The 17,681-nt window shown below is 37.0% G+C and overlaps 1 protein-coding gene across 1 annotated transcript in view; it reads left to right on the forward strand.

The window, feature by feature from the left end:
• The window catches only part of TFAP2D (transcription factor AP-2 delta), a 62,022-nt gene that overhangs the window by 33,786 nt on the left and 10,555 nt on the right, over positions 1-17,681 (forward strand). The window contains exons 6-7 of the mRNA XM_027525088.1: positions 41-182; positions 4,704-4,817. Coding sequence (XP_027380889.1) covers positions 41-182; positions 4,704-4,817 — 256 coding nt within the window. The remainder of the gene's footprint in view (positions 1-40; positions 183-4,703; positions 4,818-17,681) is intronic.

The raw sequence follows: 17,681 nt of genomic DNA on the forward strand, positions 1-17,681 counted from the left end.
GGACATCAGTGAGAAACTGACTTTTACTGTCTGCCAACAGGGGAGGCATTACACTTGGCTCGAGATTTTGGCTACACTTGTGAAACAGAGTTTCCAGCCAAAGCAGTAGGAGAACATCTTGCCAGACAACATATGGAACAGAAAGAACAGACAGCAAGAAAAAAGATGATCCTAGCCACCAAGTAAGCAGAATGGGGAAGCCTCTGTGTGCCTTCATCCTGTTTTTTCATTTTCTTTGAATGAGGGAAAACAGTCTAGAAAACACCCATTCTCTAAAACAAGAGGATCTCCCACACCAGCAGCTAGATGTATTAAACAAGGACCTCCTCAACATGGTACCCGTAGCAAGATTTGCCAATTGTATTAGTGATGGAGCTACCATTGACCCTGATGAAAGTTCTTAGAAAACCTCTTCAGAATAACAGGAACTCTTAGGAGAAAAATGTGTTTAGAAGATATAAGTTCTAGGCAGATATGCCAGTTAGTTGGTATTAAACGTGTAATTTGGTCTAAGCCACTCACTGTGCCATAGTAAATGGGGATAAAGATCTGAGACACTAGAAGTGTTCAGGGAGTGTGACAAAAATTGAGGACCCAGATACATGAGACGTAACAGGGAGACCTCTAGGATCCAGGATTGGCGTCAGTGCCCTCATTTTTTTCCTGTATGTGATTAAGCAAATGATCTGTGTACTGTCCCAGCTTTCATGTGATATTGTCAAAAAGAAAAGGATAGAATCTATGTGAACTTCTGCAAATTGTAAAAAGCTCAATTAAAATATGAATTAAGATAATGAGAGAAATGATGCAGAAAGGAAGAAGCTTGCATAAGATGATTCCATATTCCCTCAAACTTGAAAACTTTTTGATAATTAAAGGAAGAACTACCATTTATTGTGTGAAAACCCAGTAGAAGTACTGCTTAAGTACTTAAGTACTGCTCAAGTCACATTCAGATTTTTAGACCAAAATCTTTCAAGTGGTAGCTAATTCTTGCTCTCTTCTCTTTACTAAAATAAGTTATTGCTAAATATAGACCCTTAATAGTCTTGTTTAATTTCCTAACTCTGTGTTCAGATTTTAGAACTAATAGTTCCAGCTGATTAACTTATCATGTATAAATTAGTTTCTTTTTTTTAATTATTTTATTTTATAACTTTACAATATTGTATTGGTTTTGCCATATATCAATATGAATCCGCCACAGGTACACACGTTTTCCCCATCCTGAACCCTCCTCCCTCCTCCCTCCCCGTAACATCCCTCTGGGTCGTCCCAGTGTAAGCCAGAAAGAAAAACACCAATACAGTATACTAACACATATATATGGAATTTAGAAAGATGGTATAAATTAGTTTCTTATTTGGGGGAAACTTCTAAAGAGAAAGTATATGGTAGATAGCGTTGGAAACATTGTTTCAAAAAATGACCTTATGATGTGTTGGCTAAAATGTAAATGGTCTCAAAATGCATAAAACAAAAACTAAATATTCCTCCTTCTACCCCATCCAATGAAAGTTAGGTCTTTTTTAAAATTTAAGGTTTTATATGGGATACCCAACAGGCTTGCCCAAGAAATGCAAACCCCTCATTTGGTGTTTGTGCTGCTCATGGCTGTCACTGCTTGGGTTTCAGATGTATTTACTCATTGCTTTTCTGAGAGTACTAGATAGCTCTCTCATCTTGCCCCCAGAGAGAAGGGAAACATAAGGTAGGGCAAAAGAAAAGACAAAACAAGGAGATAAAGGGGAAAGGAATAGCAGAAAGAGAATGAAGACCAAGAGTTAGAGAAAGAACGTTGTGAGGGATGTAGCATTTGGACTTAAAATTTTGAGATGAGCTTTGTGGCGGGGAAGTTCCTGAATACTTGTTAGTGAAAAGACCTAAACCTCGATTTTTTTGTGCTGTTATCTCCCTGGGCGTCTTCACTTCTGCCTTGTTTCTACTCTTTCCCTCTTCTAACAGTTTTGGACTCAGAGGGGACTTTATCCACCATATTTCAGGTTTTCCAGAAGGAACTGAATGTTGCTACAAAAACCCTGAATGAACTTTGTGGCCAACCCAACACATGTCATTTGTTCATTTCTATTCTTAATATAATCTCAGGAGACTCTAACAATTTGTTACAGATTAAGAGAAACATATAGTGCTACAAGTTAGGTCCCATCTTCTAGGTGTTCCCAAAGCATTGTAACTGGCAGGATTTTACAGATTTCCCAATATGTGCAGCCATGTGATAACCTCTGAATGATACTATTATCGCCCAATACTAATTACCCAAAGTAAAACACCTTCATATTTTATACCTCAAAATCACTTGATTGTGGTTTTACCATGCATATTCCAAGAATTTCACTCCCTGATCCAGAGAAATCCTTCTTGTCCTCCTTCCTCCAGAAATGTCTTTATAAGTGTCCACTCCTACCATCCACAGCAGCGCTACCATTCCAAACACAAGTTCCATTTTCTTAAGAATTCCCATCACTCTGAGTGTTTGGAAGCCAGTGCATTCAAATGGATGCTGAGATTTTGTTTTCATAGAAGTAAACATTAGAAGAAGTTAGGAGAAGTAAGGGAAGCATCAGTATTTTCATATTTGTCAAAGTTATACAGAAACATCTGTCTTACAGTAGTGGATTCAATAAGGAGTAGTATTTCCCTGTTACCTGGGATCTAAGTAGTATATATTATTTTAGGTGATATTTTGAACTTTGATTTCAAAAAATATTTCAAGAACATGTAATTCTTTTTGATCCCTCTGCCCAAGCAAGAATTGAATTCACTAATTAAAATTACCTTATTTTATACAAGAGTAGATAGGCTATAAACATCTAAAAATTAAGAGAGACAAAATAATTTATCTTTGTGGTTTTATATATCCATTCCATCTTTTTTTAGACCATATGAAGGATTGAAGAACCAGAGACTATGCAGTCATAGCAAATGTACTAAATACAAGTAGTCATTAATATAAGTAGATGAAGTAAGGAGAGTTTGGGAATTAATGCCTTTCTGTAACATATTAGTGCATCCAACATGTGTTCTGAGTAGTTTCTAATTTTTCCAGCAGTAAAGCACTGGCTGTTTTCAAATAAAATGTTCAAAGTTGAAATGAAGTAGTCTATATGGATATTCATTACATTCTGATTAGTTCACCTTTGTTCACAAGACTGTGACAACTGTATCCAAAATATATACAAAATTCAAAATTCTTTAGATGAGAGACCCAATTACTGATCTGCCTTGGCACATTGGGCTGCATATTTTTTTTTAACCTCTATGAATAACAGATTCTGTTCTATTTAATTATATTGCCAAATATACAATTGTACGAAGGGCTTGTTAAATGCCATTAGCCTCCTAACTCCTCATAGTTCCCAGGGCTTTGTTGATTAACGAAATATTTTGATTAATTAGACAATTATTTAAAGAGAGGAATAGAAATGAGTTAGACAGTTTTGGGAATCGAAAAATGTACCCGACAAAATATTTATTTGATTTTTGAAAAACATGAGTAAACCTCTTCATTGAATTTAGAATTCAGTATGATTAACACTAATCTGTGTTAGGGTAAAGCTAGGGAGTTTTAATTGATAGCGTAACATTGATGGTCAAAGGAAAAACAGAACTTTAAATTCAGACATCAGCTAAAAAGTTATGTCCTTAAGGACAATGACGTAAGTGATAAAGTTAGAATTTATGATTCACCAAAGATCATCTTGTGCATTACATAATTCATAATGTGACATTTTGCTTAAAAAATAAGAACATTTCTTACTGTAGCTTCATAAATAACAATCTAAATAAGAATGAAATCAAGCATAAAAATAATAACTCAGTAACTGTCATAATAAGATATAATAATTGCCTAAAGGAAATCTACAAAGTTGTCATCTGTTTTTAAGTCTGGAGGCTCTCCTAAGTCAGTGAGTTAAGAAGAAGAATCAAACATCAAGGTTGAAATTCTGAAACTTCTCCGGATACAGCTTCATGTGTGATGTACTTGAATTGCTTAGCATAAGCTAAATTTTTCCATACTTGCTTTTTCCTCATTTCTTCCTCAGCTTTAACTTTATTGTAACTGATTCTATTGTTTAAACAGCATGGCAGTTGATTTGCCAACTTATAAATTAGTTTATTCAATTATCAAAAATATTCAAATATCCTAATACAAGAACTAAAGCAATGTTTTAACCTCCATTTAAATTTTTTAATATATTTAAATAATCATCTTATAGTACTTGAGACATAGTTGCCATTGTGAACCTCATCTGTATGTTTTTTTATGTTTCTTTTTAATAGGAGAATAATTGCTTTACAATATTATGTTATTTTCTGCCAAACATTAAGATGAATCAGCCATATGCATGCATATGTCCCCTCCCTGTTGAACCTCCTCTCACCTCCCACCCCATCCCACCCCTCTAGGTTGTTACAGAGTGCTGGGTTTGAACTCCCTGCATCATTATAGCAAATTCCAACTGGCTGTCTTTTTAATATATGTTAATGGATATGTTTCAGTGTTATTCTGTCAATTCGTCCCTCCTCACCTGTGTGTTGTAGATGGAACTTCAGAGGTTGTTTTGTGAAATTTTATCAAGCCTTCTTTTAAAAGAGAAAACAAACTTTTGAAAAGATATCATGCAATGAAATTAAAACCCTGTTTAAAGAGTTCAACCTTAATTTTGAGTCTTTCATTTTAGACAAATTTGTAAAGAATTTCAAGACCTCTTGAGCCAAGATAGATCACCGCTGGGATCCTCCAGACCCACTCCAATTCTAGACCTTGACATTCAGAGACACTTAACACATTTCAGGTAAGACTGGTTTTCCAATTTGGTTGGATTCCCCTTTTTAAAAAAACTTTTTCTTTGTATTGGGGGATAGCTGATTAATAATGTTGGGAGAGTTTCAGGTGCGCAGTGAAGGGACTCAGCCATGCGTATACACGTATCTATTCTCCCCTAAATCCCCTCTCATCCAAGCTGCCGCATAACACTGAGCAGAGTTCCATGTGCTATATACAGCAGGTCCTTGTTAGTTATCCATTTTAAATATAGCAGTGTGTACATGTCCATCCCCAATTCCCTAACTATCCCTTTCCCCCATTCTCCCCTCTGTTGACTCTCTTTTCCATTGTTAAAACAGTCTTTACTAACTTAGGCATGTTTGTAGTCCTGCCACAGTTCCATTTAGAGATAACATATATATTTGTATGATGTTGCCTGAATTTTTTGAAATTCCAAGCATCTGAGATCAAATTGTAAAGATAAATAAAGCATAAAGCACTTTGGATCAGAAAATTTATATTTTTGTGTGATTTCCAAGAGTTTGTGACTTTGAGAGTGAGCACTGTTATTTCAGACAATAACACTTTCAGATTAGGATACTGAAATCCTTTAAGCAGTTCTTTATCTTGATTAAATAAATTGTTGAATGGACAGATGAAATTAGTAGGCTATCATAGACTGATTTTTCCAGGACTATGTTAATTATTTCTCTGCAGTTAGAAATTGTACACCTCAGTTAATGGTTCTTAAGTTAGACCACAAAAACATATTTTAAAGAACCCGGATACTTGTAAAGAACCCAGGATTATTGAAAGCATATCTTTAATTTTCTGAGATACTTTGGAAGAGAATAGACTGTTTTTCCTGATTAATTTATACCCTGAATGCAATGTGAAAAAGATTGTGATAATTTTTCAGGTGACTTCCAATTGTAAAACTCTAGAATTCTAATGCCAACATGGTATTTCTCACCAATTAAAATATTTATCCTCTTTTTTTATTACTATCATTTAGTTTTTTAAAAAAGCAACGCTAAGGAAAGACTAACATAAATTAAACTTTAAAAAGTTTTTGATACCTCTCGATGACTATAATGCCTTTGAAGAGGATATTACATTATATAAAGTAGTGGGTATTTAATAAATTGGAATTTTATATGCAATTTCAGTTCAGTTCAGTTCAGTCGCTCAGTCGTGTCCAACTCTTTGCGACCTCATGAATTGCAGCACACCAGGCCTCCCTGTCCATCACCAACTCCCAGAGTTCACCCAAACTCATGTCCATTGAGTCGGTGATGCCATCCAGCCATCTCATACCCTGTCGTCCCTTTCTCCTCCTGCCCCCAATCCATCCCAGCATCAGAGTCTTTTCCAATGAGTCAACTCTTCGCATGAGGTGACCAAAGTATTAGAGTTTCAGCTTTAGCATCAGTCCTTCCAAAGAACACCCGGGACTGATCTCCTTTAGAATGGACTGGTTGGATCTCCTTGCAGTCCAAGGGACTCTCAAGAGTCTTCTCCAACACCACAGTTCAAAAGCATCAATTCTTTGGCACTCAGCTTTCTTCACAGTCCAACTTTCACATCCATACATGACCACTGGAAAAACCATAGCAATTTAGAGATTGTCAAAAAAGAATATATTTTTCATGCATCACAATGCTCCTCAAGATGTAACAGACACATCTCTGAAAACTAAACTTAGAATTTATCTTCTAAAAATGAATCAAATATAGTATATGTTCCCAGGACTTTTCTCCTACCATTCAATTGTATTAGTGAAGGTGAATGTGCTAAAATTGGAGAAAGTATAGTACCCAGAGGTAAGAGCAAAAGGTTTGGGAGTCAAGAGAACTTGTCTTCAAATCCAGACCCCTAGTACATTTGATCTGGGTTATCTAGGGCAATGTATGTATTCTTCTCAAGCTTATCTTTCTCTAGCTTTAGATGGAATAAGAACCCTGCCATTATATAGTGGCAGTGGGCTAAAGTGAGAAAATGAGCATAGAGTAAGCATTTGATAAATAATACACTGTTTACTGCACCACTGATCCAAGTTTAAAGGTTTCTACTATCATATCTGTACAAATATTTTCCATATTTTTATTTATGTACATACTAAAAAGATAATTTCAACAGAAGTTCAATTAAAAACTTAATAATTTTTATACAAGTTTAATTCTGGATTTAAGGAAGTTTGTTGAGTTACGAATTTACTCTAAGAAGGAATTCACTGTTCAAATACAGAGAACTGGGGCTCTCTGTCATGTGTACTAGGTCATTTCCAATCACAGATGTTGCAGCTTTTTTGGACAGTGGTCTGTCCTTTACCAGGCTCAAAACAGACTACATATCAATGTGTAAATTGACTATCAGCAACCATTTGTTTGTTTAGCATAGGCACAATCCGCTGATTTGTTAATAATTTTTAGTCACTGGCAGCTTAATGTCTCAGGACTCTTTAGAGAAAATGTTCATTGCTACACTTGGGCTGAATGTTTTCTAGTGTGTTTAATATGCTATTTGGTTCCTACCCATGCAGAATATGATAACAATCTAGTCTAGAATTACCCAGAGAAACTAATCTGATGTTTCCCGAAGAAGAGCTAAATGTATGGTAAATTACCCCCTCCTTATTCTCAGTTTAAAGAAAAAAGGGAGAGATTACATTTTGGGTGTAAAACTCTCGAGAGGATGTATGGCTGCAGATTCTCAATCACAGCAATTTGAAATGTATAACCATGTCTTAAAACATTCAACATTACCTGGTATATCTACTTATAAAAGTATCACGTATAAAATTTTGGTGTTGTTATTTATATGCTGAGGAGTTTGCCATCAGAAAGTTTTAACTCTCATTTACTATACGTTTTTAATGTTTGTCAGATTTTTTCATTTATTTTGCTTTAACTACATCCCAGATTATTTATTTAGATGAAATCTTCTGGATTTCATAATGGCAGATAGTATGACACTAGATATCACTTAACCAAAATTTACCCTATAGCAAATTTCCTAAATTATATCATTTTAAAAAATGTGGTTAAAAAAAAAAACATGCAACACAAAATTTACCATCTTAATGATTTCTAATACAGTAGTATTCAGTATAGTCACATTTTTAGGCAAACAATCTCCCAGACTTTTTCATTTTGCAAATCTGAAACCCTATAATCATTAAACAACAAATTTCCCCTTCCTCCCAACCCCTGACAACCACCATTCTACTTTCTGTCTCTATGAATTTGACTAAATACTTTGTATAAGTAAATTGATAAGTATTTGTCTTTTTGTGACTGGCTTATTCCACTTTGCATAATATCCTCAAGGTTCATGTATGTTGTAGCACATGTTAAATTTCCTTCCCTTTAAGACTAAGTGGTATTCTTCTGTATGCATAAACCACATTTTGTTTATGCATTCATCCATTAGTGGATACTTGGGTTTCTTCCACTTATTGGCTATTGTGAATGGTGCTACTCTGTTCTTGGCTATTGTGAATACTGCTACTCTGAACATACATGTGCAAATATGTCCTGGAGAGCCTGCTTTCAATTTTTTTTATATATATGTCCAGTAGTAAAGTCACTATGTCATGTGGTTTTCTATTTTTAATTTTTGAGAAAATGTCATATTGTTTTCTAATGTGGGTGTACCGTTTTACATTCCCACCCAGAGTGCACAGGGCCCCCACTTGTTATTCACCATCGTGGTTTGATTTGGGGGGTGGGTGGTAGTTACCCTAGTGAGTGTGAAGTGATATTTCATTGAAGTTTCGATTTGTATTTCCTTAATGATTATGATGTTAATCATCTTTTAATATGCTTGTTGGCTATTTCTGTGATATCTTTGGAAAGATATTTATTTACATCCTTTGCCATTTGTAAACATGATTGCTTTTTGTTGTTCAGTTGTCGTTCTTTATGAATCTGTATATAAACCCCGTATTAGACATATGATTTGTATTTTCTCCCACTCTATAGGTTGCCTCTTTATTCTGTGGTATTCTTTGATGTACAGAAGTTTTTGATGTAGTTCAATTTGCCTATTTTTACTTTCATTGCCTGTGATTTTGGTGTCATTTCCAGGGAATCCTTGCCATTTGCAGTGTCATGAAGCTTTCCCCCTAGTAGGTTTTCTTCTAAGAGTTTTATAGTTTTAGGCCTTATGTTTAGGTCTTTGATCCATTTTGAATTAATTTTTGTATACAGTATGTGTCCAACTTCACTTTTTTGCATGTGTTAAAGAATTTTCTTTTAAACAAAGGGTTTAAACATGATTGACATTTCCAATTAAAATCCAAACTTAAGTTTCCTGCTGTAAACTGAATTTAAATGTGTATTTTTTGGTTTTTACTATGCATTTATTAAAAGTAGCCTCAGTAAAATATCTTAATAGGACTGTAAAGTCCAGCTTGTTGCCTGACCTTGGAAAAAGACTCTACACTTTAAAAATGTAGCTCTTAAATGTGGCTTCATAGTGGAATTTCTCTTGAAGCTTTTTAAAAATCTTGAAACCTGATGTACATTCTTAAAGATCTGATTTAATAGGTCAGGTCTCAGATTGGAGTCAGGCATCTGTATAATTTGCAAAATCTGAAGTTGATTTTCATAGACAGCTTGAAAGAGCCACAGTCCTAGGATATTCCTAGACTATTAGCTTTTTTTCCCTTAAAAGAAAAAATAATTCTAATTCATTTTTAAAGTGACTGAGAATTATGTAAAGTTCTATCTTGTACACTAGTGAATTAAATGAATTCTACATCTATTATCTTACTGATAATCTGGGTAGCAATGTGTTAGTGTGGAGGGTATCTATTTCATAATTTCCTGGTAGTGGTAACTTTAATTTTGACAGAAGCATCAGCTCAAGAGAAAAATGACTTAGAAAGAAAGTATATTACATCTGACATTGAAAGCAGTCCATTGGGAGAGACTGATTTCCACTGTTTTTGCTGAGTGCCGGCTGGGAAAGAAGTAAGGAGACAGTGTAATTAGACAGGCATAGAGACAACTCTGGTAGCATCAAGTTGTGCTACACTGTTTTATTTGATCAAAATCTCCTTCCCAATGCGAACTTCTTGAATTACACCTTCCAGGGTGGCTGCTTTGATATCTGGAGAACTCTGGCTTACTTTCAACAGATTGAATATGTCCAGGTAGAGCTAGGAAATGAACTGGCCTTGTGAAGCCCAAATAACTACTTTCAGTTTTCTGTGGTAGCTGACATATCAGGGTGCTCTGGGAAACTGTGGGCAGAGCAGTGACCCTTCTGCTGATTGACTCACAGCCTGGGATGCTGCTTGTTTCTATCAAAATGACAGGAGGCAGGTTTATTCGTTATTTGTAGTTTACTGAGTGCCATCCAAAGTGTATATTGCTTTAGAGAACATAGCAGACACCACAACACCTACGGGAAAGGGGAAGACAGTTGATAAAAATCTACAGACACCCCTACAGACACCATTCAGACAGAAATCAAAACTCTGATTTTCTGAAATGATAGGGATTCCCTTCTTGGAGAGCTCAAGAAATTAATAACTTTGCCCTTCTTTGTTCTTATGTTCTCATAATATCCTTGAATCTGAGGTCAAGTGAAAGTGCAGCAAACATAAAGGGAGGAAGTTAGACTGTTTCTAATGGGATTCTCCAGGGAAGAATACTGGAGTGGGTTTGCCATTTCCTTCTCCAGGGAATCTTCCCGACCCAGGGATCGAACCTGGGTCTCCCACATTGCTGGCAGACTCTTTACTGACTGAGCCACCAGGAAAGCCCTTTCTAATACTTAGTTTAGAGAAAACAGCCTATCAGAAAAATAAGGACGTTTTCTTTCTCAACACCCACCTTGGGAGTCTATTTTATTTTTTCTTGTATTTTTCCATGCTAATGGCAGGCGGTACAAAGACGGCTAAAGAATTGTCCCATCTTTAAGAACTTCTAATATGGAAGACAATTACATACAAAGATTTAAAATACAAGAGAGAGGGAGCTTATAATAGAGGGTTAAGCAGAGTGCAGGTAGTTACCGGGGATAATTCGGAAAGGATGTCTTCTTTTTTTTTTTTTTTTTACTGTAAATACTTTTATAGTTGAAGTGCAGTTGAGTTACAATCATGTTAGTTTCAGGAGTACAGCACAGTGATTCAGTTATACATACATATATGTCCTTTTTCAGATTCTTTTCCCTTATAAGTTATTACAAAATATTGAGAATAGTTCCCTGTGCTATACAGCAGGTACTTGAAGGATTTCCTCTTTAGATCCACAGTACTTAGCACTGGTAAATGAATGACTGTGTGTGCATGCTCTGTTGTGTCCAAATCTTTTACGACCCTATGGACTGTAGCCCGCCAGGCTCCTCTGTCCATGGGATTCTCCAGGCAAGAATACTGGAGTGGGTTGCCATTTCTTTCTCTAGGGGATCTTCCTGACTCAGGGATTGAACCCGTGTCTCCTGCATTGCAGGCAAATTCTTTACTGCTTGAGCCACTGGGGAAGCTCCTAGCACTAGTATGTGCCCAATAAATATTTTACTAAATGTAGATTATGATACTAACTCTGTTAGGTCTTGTATGCATTCTCCCTTGTTTCCTTCCCAGGGCCATAGTATTTTAATTGAACCATGGGCTGGGGAAGTGAAATGATCAATGTACTTAAATTCTTCTGTTTGAGTCATAAAGTGTACTGACATCACATCTTCTTAGAAATAGACTCTCCTACAAATTCTGTAACACTTGGAAATAAGAAATGCCTAGGCTTCCTAGATATCTGTGTTTGCTGGTGATTAAATTTTCATCATTGATTCTCAGTGTTGGAAGGCCCCTCAAGTTGCCCACTCTCCTTCAACATTTGGATCGTCCCTCCAACATCCCTGTCAAGTTGTCACCCATTCCAGGCTGAACACCTTCCCATGATAGGCGGCTCTTTTCTTGCCTCGGCATCCCTTCTAGCTCTGACAGCTCTATTAGAAATGCCTTCCTTCCACTGAGGCAACATCTGTCTTCCTAACATTCCACTCCTTGGGGGCCCTACAGAGTCAGTTTAATCCTGTTTCCCTTCCAGTTTCTAAAGGCAGCTCTCATGTCTTTCTGAGTTTTCTCTTTCTGGGCTATTCATCTTCCTTTTCTTTGTGTTCCATGCATAACATGCACTCCAGTCAACTTGACTAGTGTTTTCTGAGTGCTCTGGCTTGGCGACACGTGGAAGATAGGATATGTGTCTCTACTAAATGTGAGCATGTTTAGTCTTCCTCTCCAAGGAGCCTAAGATGTATACTGTTTTTGTTGTTTGCTTTTATTTTTTAAATTTTCTTGGGATGGAAAAATGGTGAGGAAGGTAATCAGGAGGGGCTATTTTATTAATCTTGTGAAAGCATTGTTATTGGCAGAAGAGAAGTAATTTCAATTTAAATTTCAATTAAATCTCCAACCTCCAATCCCCAAAGAAAAACATCATAAAATAAATTACATGACTAGGCTTGGATTTAAGAAATAGAATCATTAGGCCTCCTTGAGGATGTTTTGCCAGTTCAAGGCGACTTCAAAGACCATTTTATTTAAGAATATCGGAAATAATAGGCCTGAATTGTGAAGGAAAAAAAATCGTATGCTTTGCCAACTTAAACTCCTTTTTATAAGGTTGAAATTAAACTTTAAAACTTAAACTCAAAAAATGTACTTACATTCACAACTGCAAAGAAAAATGTAATGTGTAAGTGGTCAAGTCTTATTCACTATTTAAGTTAAAAAGGATAGTCTGTATTTACATAAGAGAAAAAAACCCATTTCCCTTGAAGGAAAACTTTCAATAGAAAGAAATATAGACTAAAAAATAAAACAGACAACTGTTTTCCTTAGCAGACAAGTGAAACCACGATGCCTTTCTTGTGTGAATCTACATTAAATTACTTACCTTCATTTAATGTTAAGCAGGAAATTAAAGTGTAAATCAGTTGCCAACATTTATTATACTTCATAAGGTGGCAGTGATTTAGTCACTCAGTCATGTTCAACTCCTGCAACCCCTGCCGGGCTCCTCTGTCCATGAGAATTCCCAAGCAATCACACTAGAGTGGGTTGCCATTTCCTCCTCCAAGGGACCTTCCTGACCCAAGGATCGAACCAGGTCTCCTTCACTGCAGGCAGACTCTTTACTGACTAAGCCACCAGGGAAGCACCACTTCCCAACATGCATGGCCCCAAACCAAATGCTGCAAGATATTCGAACATTCAAACATCTATTGCAGGTCATTTGATAACGTTTTTGGGGAGTTTTAGGTTCAGCATATAGGAGACTAGTGTTGTGAGTTTCAGGTGAACAGCAATGAACATACTATACATGTATCCATTTTCCCCCTAAATTCCCCTCCCATCCAGACCACTGGCATTTTTTAAATAATGTCCCTGGGTGATTTTTGCATGTATCCAGGGTTGAGAACCAGCACCCAAAGGAACCACAGAACCTTTTCTGAATGCTGACAGGCCTTGCTAATGAGTGGACTATAAGGATTCCTCACTACCAGAGAATCATACACCTTAATTATGCACCTCAATCAACCTCCATTTTAAAAGCCCTTGGGCCAATGGGATAATATAATTTATGTAGACAATAAGCACAGTCAGCCAGTTCCCTTTTTCTCTGCTTCCTCTGCCGGTTAGGCTACAAAGGATAGATGTCATCAAGCAGCTCTGGGTGCAAAGGCCCCAGCTGTTTTTCTCAGGCTGAGGTCTCTCTCCATGACCTATATTCAGGAGACATGAAGCATCTTCCCCTCATGGTTCTGAAAAGAACTAAGGTTTTGCAGAGAAGCCCCACAATCCTTTGCTGGTGTTCTCCAGTGGCTATTTCCCAGCCTTCTGCCCTCATGGCTTTTCTCACAAGTGGAAGGAGGCATTTTTCCAGCTGCCACCTAAAACTGTAGTGAGGAGTACAGACTGAGCCTCAGGCTACAGTTGGACCCAAACCTGCAGTCATTGAATAATCCAGGAGAGAAGGAAAAGAAGACTTATCTTCCCTTTAAATCTTGCTACCTGCATGCCTCCCGGAGGCCAGAAAGCAGAACTGAGGTTGGTGACAGTGGCATCCATATGCTATGCAGGACATCAAAGATGCATGAGAGCAAGCACACACTGGCGTGATGCAACATAACAAAATAATAGGAGCAGCCCAAACTAGTTCAACCTTTACAGACACCAAAACTTTTCCAGATAGAAAGTTAAAATTTGATAAAATAAAATCAGGTTTTGCTGTAATTATCTAAATGATAATTTTCTTTCTTTCTTTTTGTCTTTTTGTTTGGCCGTGTGGTTTATGGGATCTTAGTTCCCCGACCAGGGATCAAACCTATGCCCCCTGCAGGAGAAGCACAGAGCCCTAACCCCTGGGCCACCAGAGAAGTCCCAGGATATTTCCCTTGAATTTCAGTCTTCTAGTTTGCAGCATAATAGTATCTACTACGCCCAGCTTTTTGTTTCCCAAAAGAAAGCCAAAAAAATCTGTCCTTGGTTGTTGGACACAACTGAGTGAGGCAGTCTTCAGTGGCACATAGTAATGAGACTTTCATTTTCCTTCTAATCCTGTTAAATTAGTGTTTGCTCGTTGTTGTTATTGTTCAGTTGTTGAGTCTTGTCTGACTCTTTGTGACCCAATGGACTGCAGCACCCCAGGCTCCTCTATCCTTCACTATCTTGCAGAGTTTGCTTAAATTCATGTCCATTGAGTCGATGATGCTATTTAACCATCTCATCCTCTGCCACTCCCTTCTCCTTTTGCCTTCAATCTTTCCCAGTGTCAGGGTCCTTTCCAGTGGGTCGGCTCTCCACATCAGGTGGCCACAGTACTAGAGCTACAGCTACAGCATCAGTCCTTCCAATGAATATTCAGGGTTGAGTTCCTTTAGGACTGACAGCTTTGATCTCCTTGCCTTCCAAGGGACTCTCAAGAGTTTTCCCCAGCACCACAGTTTGAAAGCATCAATTCTTCAGCGCTCAGCCTTCTTTATGGTCCAGCTATCACATTGTACACGATTACTGGAAGAACTATAGCTTTGACTATATGGACCTTTGTCAGCAAAATGATGTCTCTGCTTTTTAATATGCTGTCTAGGTTTGTCATAACTTTCCTTCCAAGGAAAGTAAGTAACAAATGTCCTTTCCTTCCAAGCGTCTTTTAATTTCATAGCTGCAGTCACTGTGCATAGTGATCTTGGAGCCCAAGAAAATAAAATCTCTCACTGCTTCCACTTTTCCCCCTTCTATTTGCTATGAAGTGATGGGACCAAATGCCATGATTTAGTTTTTTAATGTTGAGTTTTAAGCCAGCTTTTTCACTCTCCTCTTTTACTTTCATCAAGAAGCTCTTTAGTTCCTCTTCACTTTCTGCCATTAGAGAATGTTTACTTAGTAGGTAGAAAGGATATGTTGGACCTCAGGCCCAACTTTTTTTAAAATTCAAGTACAGTTGACTTACAGTACTATGTTAGTTTCAGTATATATCAGTATATAGTATATAGCACAGTGATTCAGTATGTTTAGACTTCTTAAAATGTTATTATAAGATAATGACTATATAATTCCCTGTGCTGTACAGTGTATCCTTATTGCTTATCTATTATACATAATAATTGGATCTTTTAATCCTCTAACCCTAACTTGCCCCTCTCCCCTTCCTTCTGCCCTCTGGTAAGTACTAGTTTGTTTTCTGTATCTGTGAGTCTGTTTTTGTATTGTTATAGTCATTTATCTGTGTTATTTTTTAGACTCCACATATAAGTGATTTCATACAGTATTTGTCTTTGTCTTTTTCTGACTTATTTCACTAAGCATGATATTCACTGGGTTCATTCACATTGCTTAAAATGGCAGACCTTAGTTTTTCCTGCAGTGGCTATACCACATCTTTGCAAATTCATCTGTTGATGGACAGTTGGGTTGCTTCCATATGTTGGCAATTGTAAATAATGATGCTGTGAACATTGGCATACATGTATCTTTTTGTATTAGTGCTTTCATTTTTTTCTGGATATATACCCAAGAGTGGAATTGCTGGATATCATATCATAGCTCTATTTTTAGTTTTTTGAGAAAGCTCCATACTGTTTTCTACCAAGCTATGTTCCTAGCAACAGTGTATAAGGTTTTCCTTTTCTCCACATCGTTACCAACATTTGTTACTTGCAAATGATAGCAATTTGCTGATACTTTTGTTGATAGCAATTCTGAAAAGTGTGAGGTAATGTCTCATTGTTGTTTTGATTTGCATTTCTCTAATATTAGTGGTGTTGATCCGTCTTTTCGTGTGCCAGGCCCAACTCTTGCCAAGATAGGAAGAATTCAGGGGAAGATTCCATAGAAATTTGCTTTAGGCCATGCTTTAGAAAATTACCTTAGTAGCTTAATTTAAATTAGTTTAGACAAATCAATTAAAGTAATGATAAAGCATTTCTGAAGGACAATTAGGGCAATATGGAAAAAGCTTTGTAACATGTCTCTAGTGGACAGCAAGGCTGTTGAAATGTAAACTATATTTACTTGTTCCTCTGGTAGATGTTTATTCAGATCCTATATTAACCTATATTCCAAGTAAGTACTGAAGCTTTGGAGATTTTAAAGATAAATACGTAAGGATGTAGCCACAAGCAAAAAATATTCATTTAGCCAGAGATCACAGGGAGTTTGTGAAATTTCTATTATATAGAAGTCTCCTGATAATTCCTCATGATTAATGTCAAGTAGTTTATAAACATAAATACTGCTGGAGTTAAAGATGGGTTGTTAATAACGTCTTCTTAGAAAATTGCACAGGGAGAATGAATAAAGAATAACAATTTATTCTTTTTCAAGCAACAATCTCTTCTCTACTATCCTCTATGACCGCTTTCATTTTTCCTCAATTTCTTCTTTTTTTAAAAAATATTTATTTCTTTATTTGGCTGTGCTGGGTCTTAGTTGCAGCATGCAAAGTCTTAGTTGACACATGTGGAATCTAGTTCCTTGACCAGGGATGAATCCAGACCCCCTGCATTGGGAACTCGAAGTCTTAGCCACTGGACCACCAGGGAGTTCCTCAATTTTTTCATTTTTAATCTCACTAACAGAGAGTACAATTTGAACTGTTGCAATATATTTTCCTTTAAAAAGTTAAAATCTATCTCTGTAGTATGTGTTCAGGTCAATAAAAGTAGTATAAGTCAATTGTGTGTACATGTGTGCATACACTAATGCAGAGTCTCCCTAGAAAAGGTGGTTTTACCATTTGGTGTCTGTCCCATTGCTGAGATGTGAACGAACATACTTTAACACTAGGGGCAATGTCAAAAGTAGGGTTTCACCTCTGGATCCAGCAAACTGTTACTTAATTTCCTAAACTGAGCCAATTAGAAGATGGTTTATGTGGCAGAAAGATGCTCTGCTGCTGCTGCTGCTGCTAAGTCGAGTCAGTTGTGTCTGACTCTGTGCGACCCCATAGATGGAAGCCCACCAGGCTCCCCACTCCCTGGGATTCTCCAGGCAAGAACACTGGAGTGGGTTGCCATTTCCTTCTCCAATGCATGAAAATGGAAAGTGAAAGTGAAGTCACTCAGTCGTGTCTGACTCTTAGCGGCCCCATGGACTGTAGCCTACTAGGCTCCTCCGTCCATGGGATTTCCGAGGCAAGAGTACTGGAGTGGGGTGCCATTGCCTTCTCCGAGAAAGATGCTGTAGAGAATGTCGATTAAGAGGTCTAGCAAATTAGGGGTTTTTAAAACCATGAGTAAAATTAAGAAGATGACTGTTAAATATAAGTTACATTTTCTGGAACATTGGGTGCTGTAAACTACAACAGTCTGGGTTTTCTCAGTAGGTAGTTGTCAAAACCTGTCTGCTCCTCAGTGTGAAATTAGTCGTGGGAAAATT

This window comes from Bos indicus x Bos taurus, chromosome 23, assembly GCF_003369695.1.
Source record: "Bos indicus x Bos taurus breed Angus x Brahman F1 hybrid chromosome 23, Bos_hybrid_MaternalHap_v2.0, whole genome shotgun sequence".
NCBI classification, from domain to species: domain Eukaryota; kingdom Metazoa; phylum Chordata; class Mammalia; order Artiodactyla; family Bovidae; genus Bos; species Bos indicus x Bos taurus.